Genomic DNA, 13722 nt, shown 5'->3' on the forward strand with positions numbered 1-13722 from the left:
TGATGTTATTTGATATGATTCAGCAGCACGGTTACTGAAGAATACTCAAAGGGAAACATGTTCTCTTTTACTCTGCTGCATGTCTCAACCACGCACACACACGTGTGTATATTAAATAATGAATTTAAAAATAGCATATTTTTCACTTTTATTTCATAAGTACTGTTATATGAACAAAAATGCAATAACATTTGGTTTGCAAACACTTTAAAAAAATAAAATGCTTTTTAACAGCAGTATTCCATTTACACGGTAGCAGTTAAACTATTTCTTGTAAGTCTCATCTTAAACATTAATGTAATCAAATCAAATAAATTAATTAGTTTAATCTGGTTTGTTATAGAAAAACAAGTTACCCTCAGAGTTCAGAGCCATGATCATAACAATATAACAGGAACCTTCCCAGCAACAGCAAGTTAACATTTATACTTTTGTATTCTTATTATTTCTCTGAACAAGTACCAGCAGAAACATTTTTCTTTCTTCAGGGAGCAGCATATACAGCTCAAAAACGTTCATCATGTCTTCTTGTTTATACTTTAGTTTCTGATTCTTTTGTTCAGACATTAGGTGAATGGATAGATGTTATTTACCTTGCTTGACAGTTTCAGCGAACACGCTCTCCTTCCTCAGAAGCATCTCACTGACAGCGTGACGTGTCAGCCAGCAGATTTTGACAGCCGGCATTTGCGGCACACCCAGTAGAGTCGCCAGATGCGCCGGGCCAACCACGCCCACGCCGTAATGGCATGTCGCGGTGAGCCCAGCGGACCCGACCACCCCACCAGGCATGCTGCATCCCCCACCGTCCTATTTTCTCTGGAGTATGGTGTCCCAGGTGTGGGAGAGCATGAAGCCTCCCTCATCCCTGTTCATGGCCCTCTCCGCCTGCCTCCTGATCTCCATCGCCTCCTTAATCCAGCGTTTCAGTTTGTTTTCTTCCGTCCCGATGATTCTTGCCCCGTCCCAGTCCATAATGTGATTGTTCCTTTTGCAGTGGTCAGATATTGCAGATTTGAGATTTTCCTGTCCTGCCTTTTCTTTCTGTGATCTTGTGAGTTGTGTTGCTGTTTCCTTTTCACATTCCTTCTGATGTTCTTTTTTCCTTGTGTTCTCAGAACATTTCACACAAGGACACATTATGGACTGGGACTGATTTAGGAGGCGATGGAGAGAGCCATGAACAGGGATGAGGGAGGCTTCATGCTCTCCCACACCTGGGACACCATAGACCAAAATAGGGGGGATGCAGGGGATGCGGCATGCCTGGTGGGGTGGTCGGGTCAGCTGTGCTCACCATGACATGCCATTACGGCGTGGGCGTGGTTGGCCCGGCGCATCTGGCGACTCTACTGGGCGTGCTGCAAATGCCGGCTGTCAAAATCTGCTGGCTGACACGTCATGCTGTCAGTGAGATGCTTCTGAGGAAGGCGAGAGTGTTCGCTGAAACTGTCAAGCAAGGTAAATAACATCTATCCATTCACCTAATGTCTGAACAAAAGAATCCGAAACTAAAGCAGCATATACAGTCTATGTTCAGTAGCTGCTGTCCCTGTTAGAGTGAGGTGAAGTGGTTGAGCACAAAAAAAAAATACACAGCTGGGACTGACTGTGCAGAAGATTTTTTTAGTATGTGAAGTCTGTGAAGTTCTGTCCAAGTCTGTTTGTACTTCTATTTTTTGGCCTTTTTAGGCTTTAATATATAGGACAGCAGAGAGTGTCAGGAAACGTGGGGAGAAGAGCAAATGGCCCTCGAACCCATGACCGCTGTGTCGAGGACTGCAGTCCCGCTTTATATCGTTACACACACAAAAACCTTTCAGTGATGCAGGTTGAGGCTCATACGTGCCGTCATCTGTTGCGATCCGAAGAACGCTAGATCGACATCTTACACAAGACTAATCGGAATGCAGTCTAGAGCTAACTACTTTGCTTTTTGTGTTTCTGTAAGGGTTAATCTGCCAGTATGGGCAAGCTCTTTAATCAAAATGATATCTTCACGCTGAAATATAATTATTGTTGTTATCCATGAATTTTTGAAGAGAGGGCCAGTTCACCAGTTTGTACAAACTGCAGTGGTGGATGTTGTAAGGAGCTCTGGTAGCAAAGCAGATCGCAGAGTGGTAAATGGTGTCTAATTTATGGAGGAGGTTTTTTGAAGCGGATCTATGTAATACGTCATCATTATCAAATACTGGAAGGACTGTCATTCGAACAAGAAGGGATTTGGCAGAATGTGTGAATGAAAATTTGTTACCGTAGAGCAGTGTTTCTCAAATAGTGGGGCGCACCCCCCTGGGGGGGCACAGAGGCATGTCAGGGGGGGCGCGGGAGACTGGGAGGAAAAGGTCCTTCAACACGGAACTAATTAGCTGAACTATCGTTTTAATGTCGGCCTGTTTTTCGCGGCGTACAACAATACTGAAATTGTGCTGACCCTATAGACTGTATATGCCATAGATATAAAAAAATGTTAATAATAATGATCTTCTATATATATCTATGGTATATGCACTGGCCGTTCAGACTCCGAAGTACAGACTCCTGAGAACAGGAGAACACATCGTTAATGTGCAGTCGGAACACCAGCGTACTCGATCACGTCACATATTCAGCTCATCTCCTTTTTACCAGCAATGTCAAACATACGGCCTGCCGGCCAAAACCGGCCCACCCGACTGTCCATTTCGGCCCGCGGGACGACTTTACAAATGATAAAAATTACAACAACATTAACTGTAAATTGTAAATTTGTAAAATTGTAAATTTTAAATAATTTCTAGAACTTGACAAGTTGTTCTGATCATGAAGTAAAATACTAGATTGTTCAGTTCCAGATACCTGTGACTGAATGTTTTGTGTTTTTGTAGATAAACTGTTATCTGGCAGTTACAATGCATTTGTAAATGATGAACTGAGGCATAATAGGCTAGTGTTGAAATTGAACTTTTTTCCTTAAGAAATTTCAGGTTCATAATATTTTGTAAAAAGATAGTTCATTAAATGTTAACATTTTCAGAATGTACTTTTTTTGAACTAAAATAAAGGGGAAAAGTTGGAGTTGTGGTTATTTATAGGTTATTATGCTGTGATTTCACTGGTGGGGCCCACTGGAGATCAGATTGGGTTTATGTGGTCCCTGGACTAAAATGAGTTTGACACCCCTGATCTTGACTGTGAAAAACAACAAAATGGAATCAGATAAAATAACACAGCCCTGCATATTCATGTTTTCACAGTTATATATACATATATATATATATATATGTATATATATATATATATATATATATATATATATATATATATATATATATATATATATATTATATATCACGCACAAAGTTATTGGGGGGGGCACGAAAGTTTTTTGTCCTCTGAAGGGGGCTGATTCTGGATTTTACTTCAGAGAGGAGAGTACTGATATGTTTTTTGAATGAGGGTCAACAATGTAGCCAAATTCCCAGATATTTATAGCAGGTCATGAATTGAATTTCAGTGCCGTTCAGTGAGAGAAGTTTGATCGGGTTTTGGATTGGTGGAAGGTTTCTGTTGAAGACTATACATTTGGTTTTGCTTATGTTTAGTGACAGAAGAAGATTGGAAAAGGCATGTTGAATGTTATTAAAGCTAATCTGTAGCGCAAACAGGACAGTGTGGAGGGAGGAACTAGATGTATATATAATGGTGTCATCGGCGTACAGATGGATGTGGGAATTGGTTGCGGCATGGGTTATGTTATTGATGTCGATGTTAAAGAGTGTTGGACCAACTATTGAACCCTGCTGAACTCCTTTGTGAATTGGTAAAGGAAGAGAAGACCCTCCGCCCTCACTGACTGCATGTGCCTGGAACAATAGCTTCTGAACCAACTTACACAATTCTTGGAAAAACCAATACTCCGTAACCTTTCCAACAGAGTGAAGTGGTTGACAGAGTCAAATGCCTTAGCCAAGTCTACAAAAACAGCCGCACAGTACTCTCTGTTGTCAATGGCACACACAATATCATTTGTAACTTTAAGTGAGGCAGAAATGCAGCTGTGCCCTGATCTAAAGCCAGACTGCAAGGGACTAAAGACATTATAAGTCTCCAGATGGTCTATAAGCTGTTGATTGAACAGTCTTTTTTTTTAATTTTGGAAAGGCAAGCCAGAATAGAAATGGGTTTGTAGCAGTTCAAGTCCAAGTTATCACCTCCTTTAGAAAGTGGGATGGCTGCAGTCGATTTCCAGTCCTGGGGGAACCAGTCTGCAGTGATAGGTTGAACAAATCACACATGGGAGCTGCAATGACGTGGGCTCCGATTTTTAAAAAGAATGGGTCGTGTCCATCCAGTCCGGCAGATTTATGGTTGTCCAGGCTGAGCAACTCGGTCAGCACATCAGAGTCATGTATAGCCTGAAAGGAGAAGGGAGTAGTTCCAAAAGTCACAAATCCTGAGATGACTGGGGAATCCATAGGAGGAGGTGTAATATTATTATATGTACTCCCAGCTTTGACAAAATACTTATTGAAGCACTGAACCGCTGTAGCTTTGTCTATGACAATTATGCCATTGGAATTAATTGCAGAGGGGAGATGTGAGGGTAAGGTTTTGTTTTCGAGTGACTTGATAGTTTTCCAGAAATGTCTTGGGTTTGTGCCATTTGTGAGCAGTTGCTGTTTCAAACAAGTAGATTTAGCTTGTCTTATTGACTGGATGCACTTGTTTCTGGGTGTCCTGTATAACTGCCAGTCAGATGTTTTGGTAGCGTTCTTAGCTCTTTGCCATAGTTGGTGTTACTGATGAATAAGCTCAGATTTCTGAGGACTGAACCAAGGACTGAGACAAATTTCGATTCTGAATTTCTTAAAAGGAGGAGCGTGTTTGCTGAGAACAGCAGTAAACAAAGTTTTAATGTGAGACCAGACATTTGATGAGTAAAATGTCAATCAGTGTGCCAGAGTCCATTGACTTATTATATCTGGTAGGGGCCTGCACAATCTGGGAAAGATTTAATGCATCTAGTTGTAACTTTACAGAGGATGGAATATTGAGCATATCCCACTTCAGGTCCCCTAACAAGATAAATTCAGAGGAGGTGTGAGGGGTAACTAGTTCACATAGAACAGGCAGAGCACAGGCATGAGCAGTGGGAGGTCTATAGCAGCCAGCAACCTTGAGGGAAAAAATTATAGATAGGCTAATTTTTAATAAAAATCAATTCATACTGTTTGGCAACAGATTTAGAGGAGATAACAGTGCATTGCAAATTATCCTTACAGTAAACAGCAATACCCCCCACCCTTCGAGCTTCTGAGCTGGCGGTAGATATTGTAACCGGGGGATGAGAACATCAGAGTTGGGAACAGATTTCTTGAGCCAGGATTCGGCGATGACTACAATGTCAGAATTAGCAGTGGTAACGTATGCAGTCAGCTCAACAAGATGGTGCAGGAGGCTACGTATTTTTAAATGCATGAGACCAAGACTCTTACGGTGGCAAAAAGAGTCAAAAGTTAGTGACTGCAAATCAGGAGATACTGGTAGGCAGATGTTGAGTGGACATGGTTCAGCGCCAGGATTGGGTTGAACGTTCCCAGATATCAGCAGCAGGGGGAGTAACAGACACTTGTGCTTCTATGGTTTAGTGATGTCCACTTTTTTAGTGATCATATAACAGGTGTTCTAAGAGGAAGGCAGTGTAGCGGCATGACAAAATGATTCTGTAGGACCACGATACTGGTCATTTGAACTGGTGGAGAGCAGTCATAATAGAACAAATATGATAAGACCAGATGTTTATTAACAAAAGAATAGTCAAACAAGTGCGTGCCCTGTGTCGGTAGAAATGGTGTCAGTCGGGCTGCCAAGGAGCTTGGTGATTGTTGTTGACCCAACTAATTTTGTAGACATAAAGCAAACACCAAATGATTAAAAGCAGAGGGATTCTCTGTTTAGAAGTTAATGAACAATAGAGAAGCAGCAGAAACCTTGTGGCGCAGCAGCTCCAGGTCTACAGCACACTGTAATCCAGTCCACGATGGATTCCCATTGAATCAGCTGGCCGACTCCAGGTCCATGGGATGCTGTAATGCAGTCCACGTCTGAGTCCCAGCAGATGAGCTGACATGCTAACATTGCGTGAAAGAGTGTGAAGATGTGAAACTTGGCATGCTCTCAGTGAAAGGACCTACAGGTAACAAAGGATCAGACAAGTTTACACATGGAAATGCCTCCAACCCCCACAGCTATGCCATCTAACAATAGGCAAGCACCCATATCATGAAAAAACTTGCAAAACAATAAATGAGATCAATTTGATCATTTAAATTAAAGTTGTTTTTTTATTCAATCATTTCAGATTACCGTAGCTCTTTCAGAAGACTTGTCTTTGCTCTGCGTTGTATTGAAATTGAAATTGTGCTAGTTTTACTCTGTGTTTTGATATTTGCTCTTTTTTGTGTACAAATCATTTTAATTCTTTTTTTTTATTCTATTGATTTCTCAATAAAAAAAATTTTTTTTTAGTTCTTTCGTCCATTAGCATTATGACAACTTTTCTGTGTTTTCGCTATCATTTTGCTTCATGTTGCTTGCTTGTTTTTTAAATTTTATTTCTTTTTAATCTTTTGTTTTCAAAATTTTCTTTACATTTTTTTTTATTTTCATGCATGTACTTTATAGGACCAGTAAATCCATTCGCTGCCACTCTGCAAAAATAACCTTTTGTGTTCACTCTATAAAAATCCCTTCTTAAATTCTTTCATACACACTTACTTTTTCCACACAATTCACTTTCACAGTTCCTTCAATCATCATCCTACTGAGAAAATACAAGTCATTCCTTGGTGTGAGGAGAGCTAGTAAAATTCTAACAGAAACACATAAGTAACTTCTAGTATTGGGAGAGCTAGTCATCCCTGGGAGAGCAAATCAAATCCTTGCTTCTCACCTGGTCCTGTGCTGGCTTACTCTTTTAATTCACGGCCCTCTTATTTTCTCTTTGGCCATTTCTCTATTTATTTAACTCTCTGGGCACCCCTATATCTATTTATTTATTCTTCATTCACAGGCCCACTCTTATTTTCTCTTTGGCCATTCTCTATTCCTTTAATTCTTAGGGCCACAATCCTATTTATCAATTTAACTTGAGACAACAAAACCATAATTCTTGTCAAAATTCATCACAGGACCAGTAAGACCAGTAAAGGGAGGGGGGTTTGACAGATAGTAACAAATAACAAAGATAAAGAATTGTGGATAACTGTGGGAAATGGAATGCAGGGTGTGACACTAGTACAAAAAGGTGTGCTATTTTCTTCATCACAAGCAACTGAACAAGTGTACCTAATAAAGTGGCCGGTGAGGACAGACAGACAGACAGACAGACAGACAGACAGACAGACAGACAGACAGACAGACAGACAGACAGACAGACAGACAGACAGACAGACAGACAGACAGACAGATCTTGTTGTCCTCCATTAATCATTGACAAGGATTATGCGTTAACATACATCCTGGAGAGCACTTCTGATGTGCTGTTAAATCATCAAGGGATTTTTCTTTACTATGCAAATGATTCTCCACTCATTCACAAACTTGTGTCCTTAATACCCAAGTCACTTGTCATATGCAGTTTTTCTGCTTAAACTTATAGCTCAGAGTTAAATTCCTCTTTATCGCACTCTTTTGTGTCGTTTAAAGTAATTAATCCTTTTCCGTTGCAACATGGTTATAACACATCTTTCAGTGTCCACTGAAAAACTCAGTTTCCAATATCTGCAACCATCATTGTTATGGTATACAGTAGAACTTGCCTTCACAGTAACGTCTTCATTGTTTGTGTCATGTACTTTGACATTTCAATGTCATGTTCTTGTGTTTCTGTGCATTTGTCAAGTTGGTGATCAAAATAGATTTACTTTGGCATTTGGCTATTGATATACATGTGAATTGTTTTTGGAAGAATATAAACAGTTCTTATTCTAATCAGTACTGTTTTTGTCCTTATGTAGTCATATTTAGGTTGTAATCCAGATGTCTTCTTTCCAAGATTGCAGGTGGGACGTCAAGAAAGGTCAAAGGCTGCAACTGTAAACGCTCTGGCTGCCTGAAGAACTACTGTGAATGCTTTGAGGTTTGCTCTCACACACACTACTGTATGAGATGAGATGAGATATATATATATATATATATATATATATATATATATATATATATATATTTTTTTTTTTTTTTTTTTTTTTTTTTTTTTAACAAATAATACCACATATGGTATCACTAGGTTAGGAAAACAAATTAACACAATGAAATAACTAAACAATCCTAGGCTGCAAAAATCCCAAAACAAGAAGCCCAAAAACCCGAATTAACCTTAGCAGAATAAACAAGATCAGATAATCAATAATATTATACTCTATAATCTGGTGAACCTAGGGCGAGAACTTAACTGACTGATTCTCAGGTGTGAAGGATCTGGAATCCAACTTCGACCAGTCTTTCGCGGGAAAACTCAGTCCCAGATGTTCCTATGGCCACTGGTAGTAATTTTGGTAGCACAGGTGAGTAGACTGGGGAGAGGGCATCCAGACAAACAGAATGACGTCCTTGGTGGCGTGTCAGGTTTTCTTGTGGCTGGCAGCAGGTATCCTCCTCTGCACTCAGGGAATCCTTGGAGAATCCAAAGGTCCAGTGATAGCCAGGAAACCTCAGTCCGGTGGCAGGTCCACATCCAGAAACGACAACAGAAGCAGGCAGGAGTCAACACTAGACACAGATAACAGGAGTAATGCAGGAACTAGGAATGAGTGACTCAGACTGTTCAGGTCACAACACTAACTGTTTGTTAGGATGCAGTCCAGCATCAAATGACGAGTCTCATCAGGTTTTAAAGGGAAGCCAGTGTGCCTGATTGAACGACTCCCACCTGCACTCGATCAGCTGATTAGGATCAGCCACAGCTGCTGCCAGCCTCTGTGCCACACACCTAGAGAGAGAGAGAGCCAGGGCCGGAGGAGGAGAGAGCACTGCCACCTAATCGCACCCTCTGGCTGTGACTGTGACACCCCGGCTGAACTTAATCTCCATCAATGACTTAGGGGACCACTGGATGTAGTGTTGCAGCCACAAGATGCTGTGCCTGACTCTGCAGTCTACTCAAAAATCTCCTACCTCAATGATCTCAAGGCCTTTGTCCCCAAAAATCATTCCCTGGCCCGTAAGCAACAGAAGAGCAATTACAATGATCACCGCAGGGATATGACTTTTGAGGAGAAAGACAGAGTCTGGCTATGCGCTCATCCCAAAGCTGAGAAATCATTCATGGCAAAGCTTGCACTGAAGTGGCAAGGTCCCTACTGCGTCCTCCAGCAGGTTGGATCTCTTAACTATGACGTGGTTCTCGAGGACAGTGGGTCAGACCACTGAAATGTACACATCTCCTGCCTCAAACTTTGTTATCCAGCTGCTGAAGAAATGGAAGAGCTGCAGCGCCATGAGCTAAGAGAGATATTTGACGAAGAGACAGAGGATGGGGACTTCTTTGGATTCTCAAATGCTCATTCTAACTCTCCTGAAAAAACAAAAATGAATAAGAAAACCACAAGATAAGACAATTATTCAGAAAACAGCCTTATAAGTTGAGACAAGATATTAAAGAACTGCCTTACATTGGCTCTCTGTAAATTAAAATAAATAATAATAATAGGGAAAAAGGCGATAATCATGGTAAACATATATATTTGTATAATTTCTAAAATACTGGTAGGGCATTTACTAGTTATGCATCAACCGGTCAGTGGTCAAATATACTGTTTTCTGTTGTTACTCTTCTTACCTGCTGTGTGCTGTGTTTTTTATGTTTTTTGGGTTTTTTTCTTCACCAAGGCAGGGGGAGTGTGGCGACAGCCAAAATATAGTGCACTAAATGTATGGAAAAAATGTATGGTTACATCCATTCACCTGACCTCCACGCCCCGTCAGCATTCCAGCCAGTAATATGGCTCAGTTTTTCCATGTTCTTGGTGAGCCAGCCTTGCAACTTCCCAGTATCTAGCCTTCAGAGTAACTTGGGGGTGGTACGTCAGTGACAGACTGGATCCTGTGGGTGTCCGCCTCCTCAGGCAAATTGATTAAGTCATCCACGGTCCTCAGCCGTCTGTTGCCGTCGCAATTCGTACTTTCTTGAAGGACACAAAACTGCAGTTGTTTGTTTGCTTTCCTTCCCCTTTTTTTGTTTATTCCTCTGTTCCTTAACCAGATGGCAGCGCTTTTAGTTGGGTTATTCTTTTCCCTGGAGATTTACAGACAATTGTAGAGAATTTCCTTGTTTTGATTCTTTTTTTGTTGGGTTACTGAAAACCCCAGAGTGGAGTTTTTTGAGCTGGCTGTAGAACTGCAGCCAAAAGGTATTTAAGAAAACCCAGACTGGACATCCTTTCTCTTTGTAATAAATAGATTGTGTTGTTGTGGTGGAAATTTGCCTTGTGGGATATTTTTGAGTGAATTTTGTGTGAACTATAAGGTTTATGTGGAAACACTGAACCTTTGTGGGGTTTGACAAAGTAAATATTTTGGTTGCACCGCTACAAACTGTTACAAAAAAATTACTCTTTTTAGACAAGTTTTACAGAATGCTATTCTCTTGTGTCTGTTCGCAGGCCAACATCATGTGTACCTCCAGCTGTAGATGTGTTGGCTGTGGGAACTATGACGACAGCTCTCAAATGAGAAACAAAGAAAAGACTGTTAATATGACTGACAAGTAAGCCAGTTCAGTATATTCTACATTAGAGCTGCTTTTGCAACACAGCTTCAAATACTGTGTAAAATATTTTTCCACAAATAAATTTACTGCCATGTGTGATGTAGAAACAATGGACCTTATGCAAAAGCACGTGAAAAGATTTGTTTTCAAGTACAGTAGCATATACAAGAGAAAAGAAGAGTTTGTTACATTATTACATGTTTTAAGTCCCCTAATGCTACTGTTGTTTCTGAAAAATCTGTTGTGTTACCATTTCCTAAGGAGTGGAGCAAGATTAATGGGTTAACGATGTATGTCGAGCCTTGAGTTTTTGCTGTCATCAAAGTGGCTCTCTTTAACCCAGTAGATCAAAGTTACAACTCATAAACATGTTTTTGTGCTTGGTACTGATTTGCTGCCAAGTCCACTTTACTCATACATTGCTGGTACTGCAGCAAACACAACACAGATTAGAAAAATGTTCTTCTATTGGAGAGAATTTATTTATTAGAGAGAATATTCAATCAATAACATTAATTTCAGTTTGATTTGGCCCAAAACATCCAAAAAGTCATTTCCCCCAGCCCTTCATTACTGGACAAAGTTGGACCTAAATGCACATCTTCAATATTATATTTAATTGAATGAAGTTTAAAGTTTAACAGTTGTGCATCTGTCACATCAGAAACACCCTTCTGCATTGAGAGTGCATAACAAGTGGCAAAACAAAATATATTACCTTGCACAATGAACGGTTTTCTACCAGAAATTCTCTCTTGCATTATTTGCAGTAAAAACATTTCTTACCACAATGCATTTTAATATTCTTCATAGCCCTATATAATATCTCCCAGTTTCTTTATGACTAAAGTAGATGGCATGTGATTGGTCCATTTTGTGCAGAAGAGTTACATGACATGTAAATGCCCACAGAGTGTGTGAATGCGCACAGTGTGGAAAAAAAAGCATAGATTAAGAGCTTATAACCACTACTGTGATACCTATTATCTCTGATTAATACCCATTTACTCTGAGGTGTTTTTGAACCAGCACACAAAGAATGCTTTACTATGTCAAAGTAGTACACCCTCCTGATCTCCAGAATCAACAGACTCTGTGTTGCAAAGTTGGGTTTTTTTTGTATGGAATGAAATCTGTCCACTGATTAACATGTAAAGTGGTGTTTATTATGTTAAAATGACAAAATCTGAAGAGTTTGGTGATTATGATTTGAGCAACATCACAAACAAGTAAGAGATGTTTGTGTGAGGATTAAACCCTAAGAGTTGGTTTATCTGTAATGTTGCTGTGTGTTTGTGTTTATGTGGTCAGAGGGCCTGCGTCAGTGATAACCCCTGCTGTTGTGGAGGCTGTGTGTAACAATCTACTGGCTCAGGCTGAGGAGGCTGAGAGGGAGGCCCCGAGCCCCACCCAGGCTGAGCACATGGTCCTGGACGAGTTTGGACAGTGTCTCTCACAGATTGTCAAGGCCATGTTCAAGAACAATACCTTCTAACAATTTTATACTGTGGACACACTTTTGCTGTTAGTTTAACTACAGTGGGTTTCCGTCGATTTACTACATCTGTGTCTGTATATTTACAGGATTTAAGGTTTATTTTAGATTTTATATTGCTTATTTCCAAAGCACTACCGGTCAATTAAGTGATTTTCTGAAAATGTTCTTACAGAAACATATAAACACACAAATATGAATTGAGTTCTGTTATTTTTAATATATTGTCAATACAAATTGTATACATAAAAGTTTTCCTATACGATTTCATTAGAGCAATGTCGCTGTCCTGGTTTAGAGGTATAACTATGTCATGAGGCACTGACTTGACTTATTTTCTTATTAATTCGTCTGTGTTATTCTCTTCTTCTTCTTACAGTTGTTTTGTACAATATTGTTCCATTTTGAATTTTTAACACATTTCCATTTATTTATTTTGAGAGTACCCTTGATGTGATTTATGCATTTCAGGTTCCAAAATAAAATGAATATTTTGGTGATCTGGTGTTCAATGAAGACCTATTTTACTTGTCATGCAGTGGTCATCGTTGTCAGATGATGGCCTCAGGATGGTGGTGCGTACACTCACAGTGGCTTGGCACTGTCTGTCTTTTTGTTTGTTATTGTTTGGTTTGTGTGTTTTATGTGCAGTGATAGTGGCTCACATACAGTATGAATGAGCTCAGATCCTTAGCTTCTGAAGACAGTAATATAATATTTTAATATCCCGCCAGAGATCCTGCGCTCTGGAGACGGCATTCTCATCCCACCTCTGAGGTGCTACAGGCGGCGCCAACACTGTCACCAGAAGCTGGGGAAGTGAGGCAGCATGCTAGCTAGGCTAAGATCTAACTCACCCCGATCAGCACTGCCAAGTCTTTTTCTGGCCAACTGCCAGTCACTCGTCAACAAGATCAACAAAATAAGGCAGAGGCTCTCCAACAAAACCTACAGCTGTGCCACAGTATTTATGGAGACTTGGCTGGACAGAGTTGTAGTCTTCCACACCTCTCTGCAGTTTCCTCACAGCTGTCACCCTCCAGTAATTCAGTTAACTTTATTGAGATTGTGTCTGTCCCCCAACCACCAAAATTCAATAAATTAAATCAAAAATAAACAAAAGAAACAGTAACCATAAAAATCTAATAAAAATTAATACCACTATTTCAACAGAGCGAAGAAACAGGAAAATTAAATGTGGTCTGTTAAATATTAGATCTCTCTCGTCTAAATCTCTGTTAGTAAATGATTTGATAACTGATAACCAGATTGATTTGTTCTGTTTGACTGAAACCTGGTTGCAGCAGGAAGAATATGTTAGTCTAAATGAATCAACTCCTACAAGTCATACTAACTGTCATGTTCCTCGAATCACAGGCCGAGGAGGAGGAGTGGCAGCAATTTACCTCTCTAGCTTAAAAATGAACCAGAGACCTAAACCTAGTTACAGTTCATTTGAAAATCTCACTCAGTC

General features: G+C 40.1%; 1 protein-coding gene and 1 long non-coding RNA gene across 3 annotated transcripts in view; one reads left to right on the forward strand and one right to left on the reverse strand.

Moving 5' to 3' along the window:
- The window catches only part of tesmin (testis expressed metallothionein like protein), a 56224-nt gene extending 43476 nt beyond the window's left edge, over window positions 1-12748 (forward strand). For both annotated transcript variants that reach the window (XM_023267422.3, XM_055007385.1), the window contains exons 11-13: window positions 8042-8125; window positions 10647-10750; window positions 12065-12748. In XM_023267422.3, the coding sequence (XP_023123190.2) occupies window positions 8042-8125; window positions 10647-10750; window positions 12065-12248 (372 nt within the window). In that variant the 3' untranslated portion in view covers window positions 12249-12748. The remainder of the gene's footprint in view (window positions 1-8041; window positions 8126-10646; window positions 10751-12064) is intronic.
- LOC111566687 (uncharacterized) lies at window positions 3367-9552 on the reverse strand. Its single transcript, XR_002746009.3, has 3 exons — window positions 8443-9552; window positions 5976-6116; window positions 3367-5882 (listed from the first exon to the last, which is right to left on the reverse strand). It is a non-coding gene; the product is annotated as an uncharacterized LOC111566687 (long non-coding RNA).
- Window positions 12749-13722: the final 974 nt, after the last annotated feature.

The sequence above is a fragment of the Amphiprion ocellaris genome, chromosome 3 (genome assembly GCF_022539595.1).
Source record: "Amphiprion ocellaris isolate individual 3 ecotype Okinawa chromosome 3, ASM2253959v1, whole genome shotgun sequence".
Lineage (NCBI taxonomy): Eukaryota > Metazoa > Chordata > Actinopteri > Pomacentridae > Amphiprion > Amphiprion ocellaris.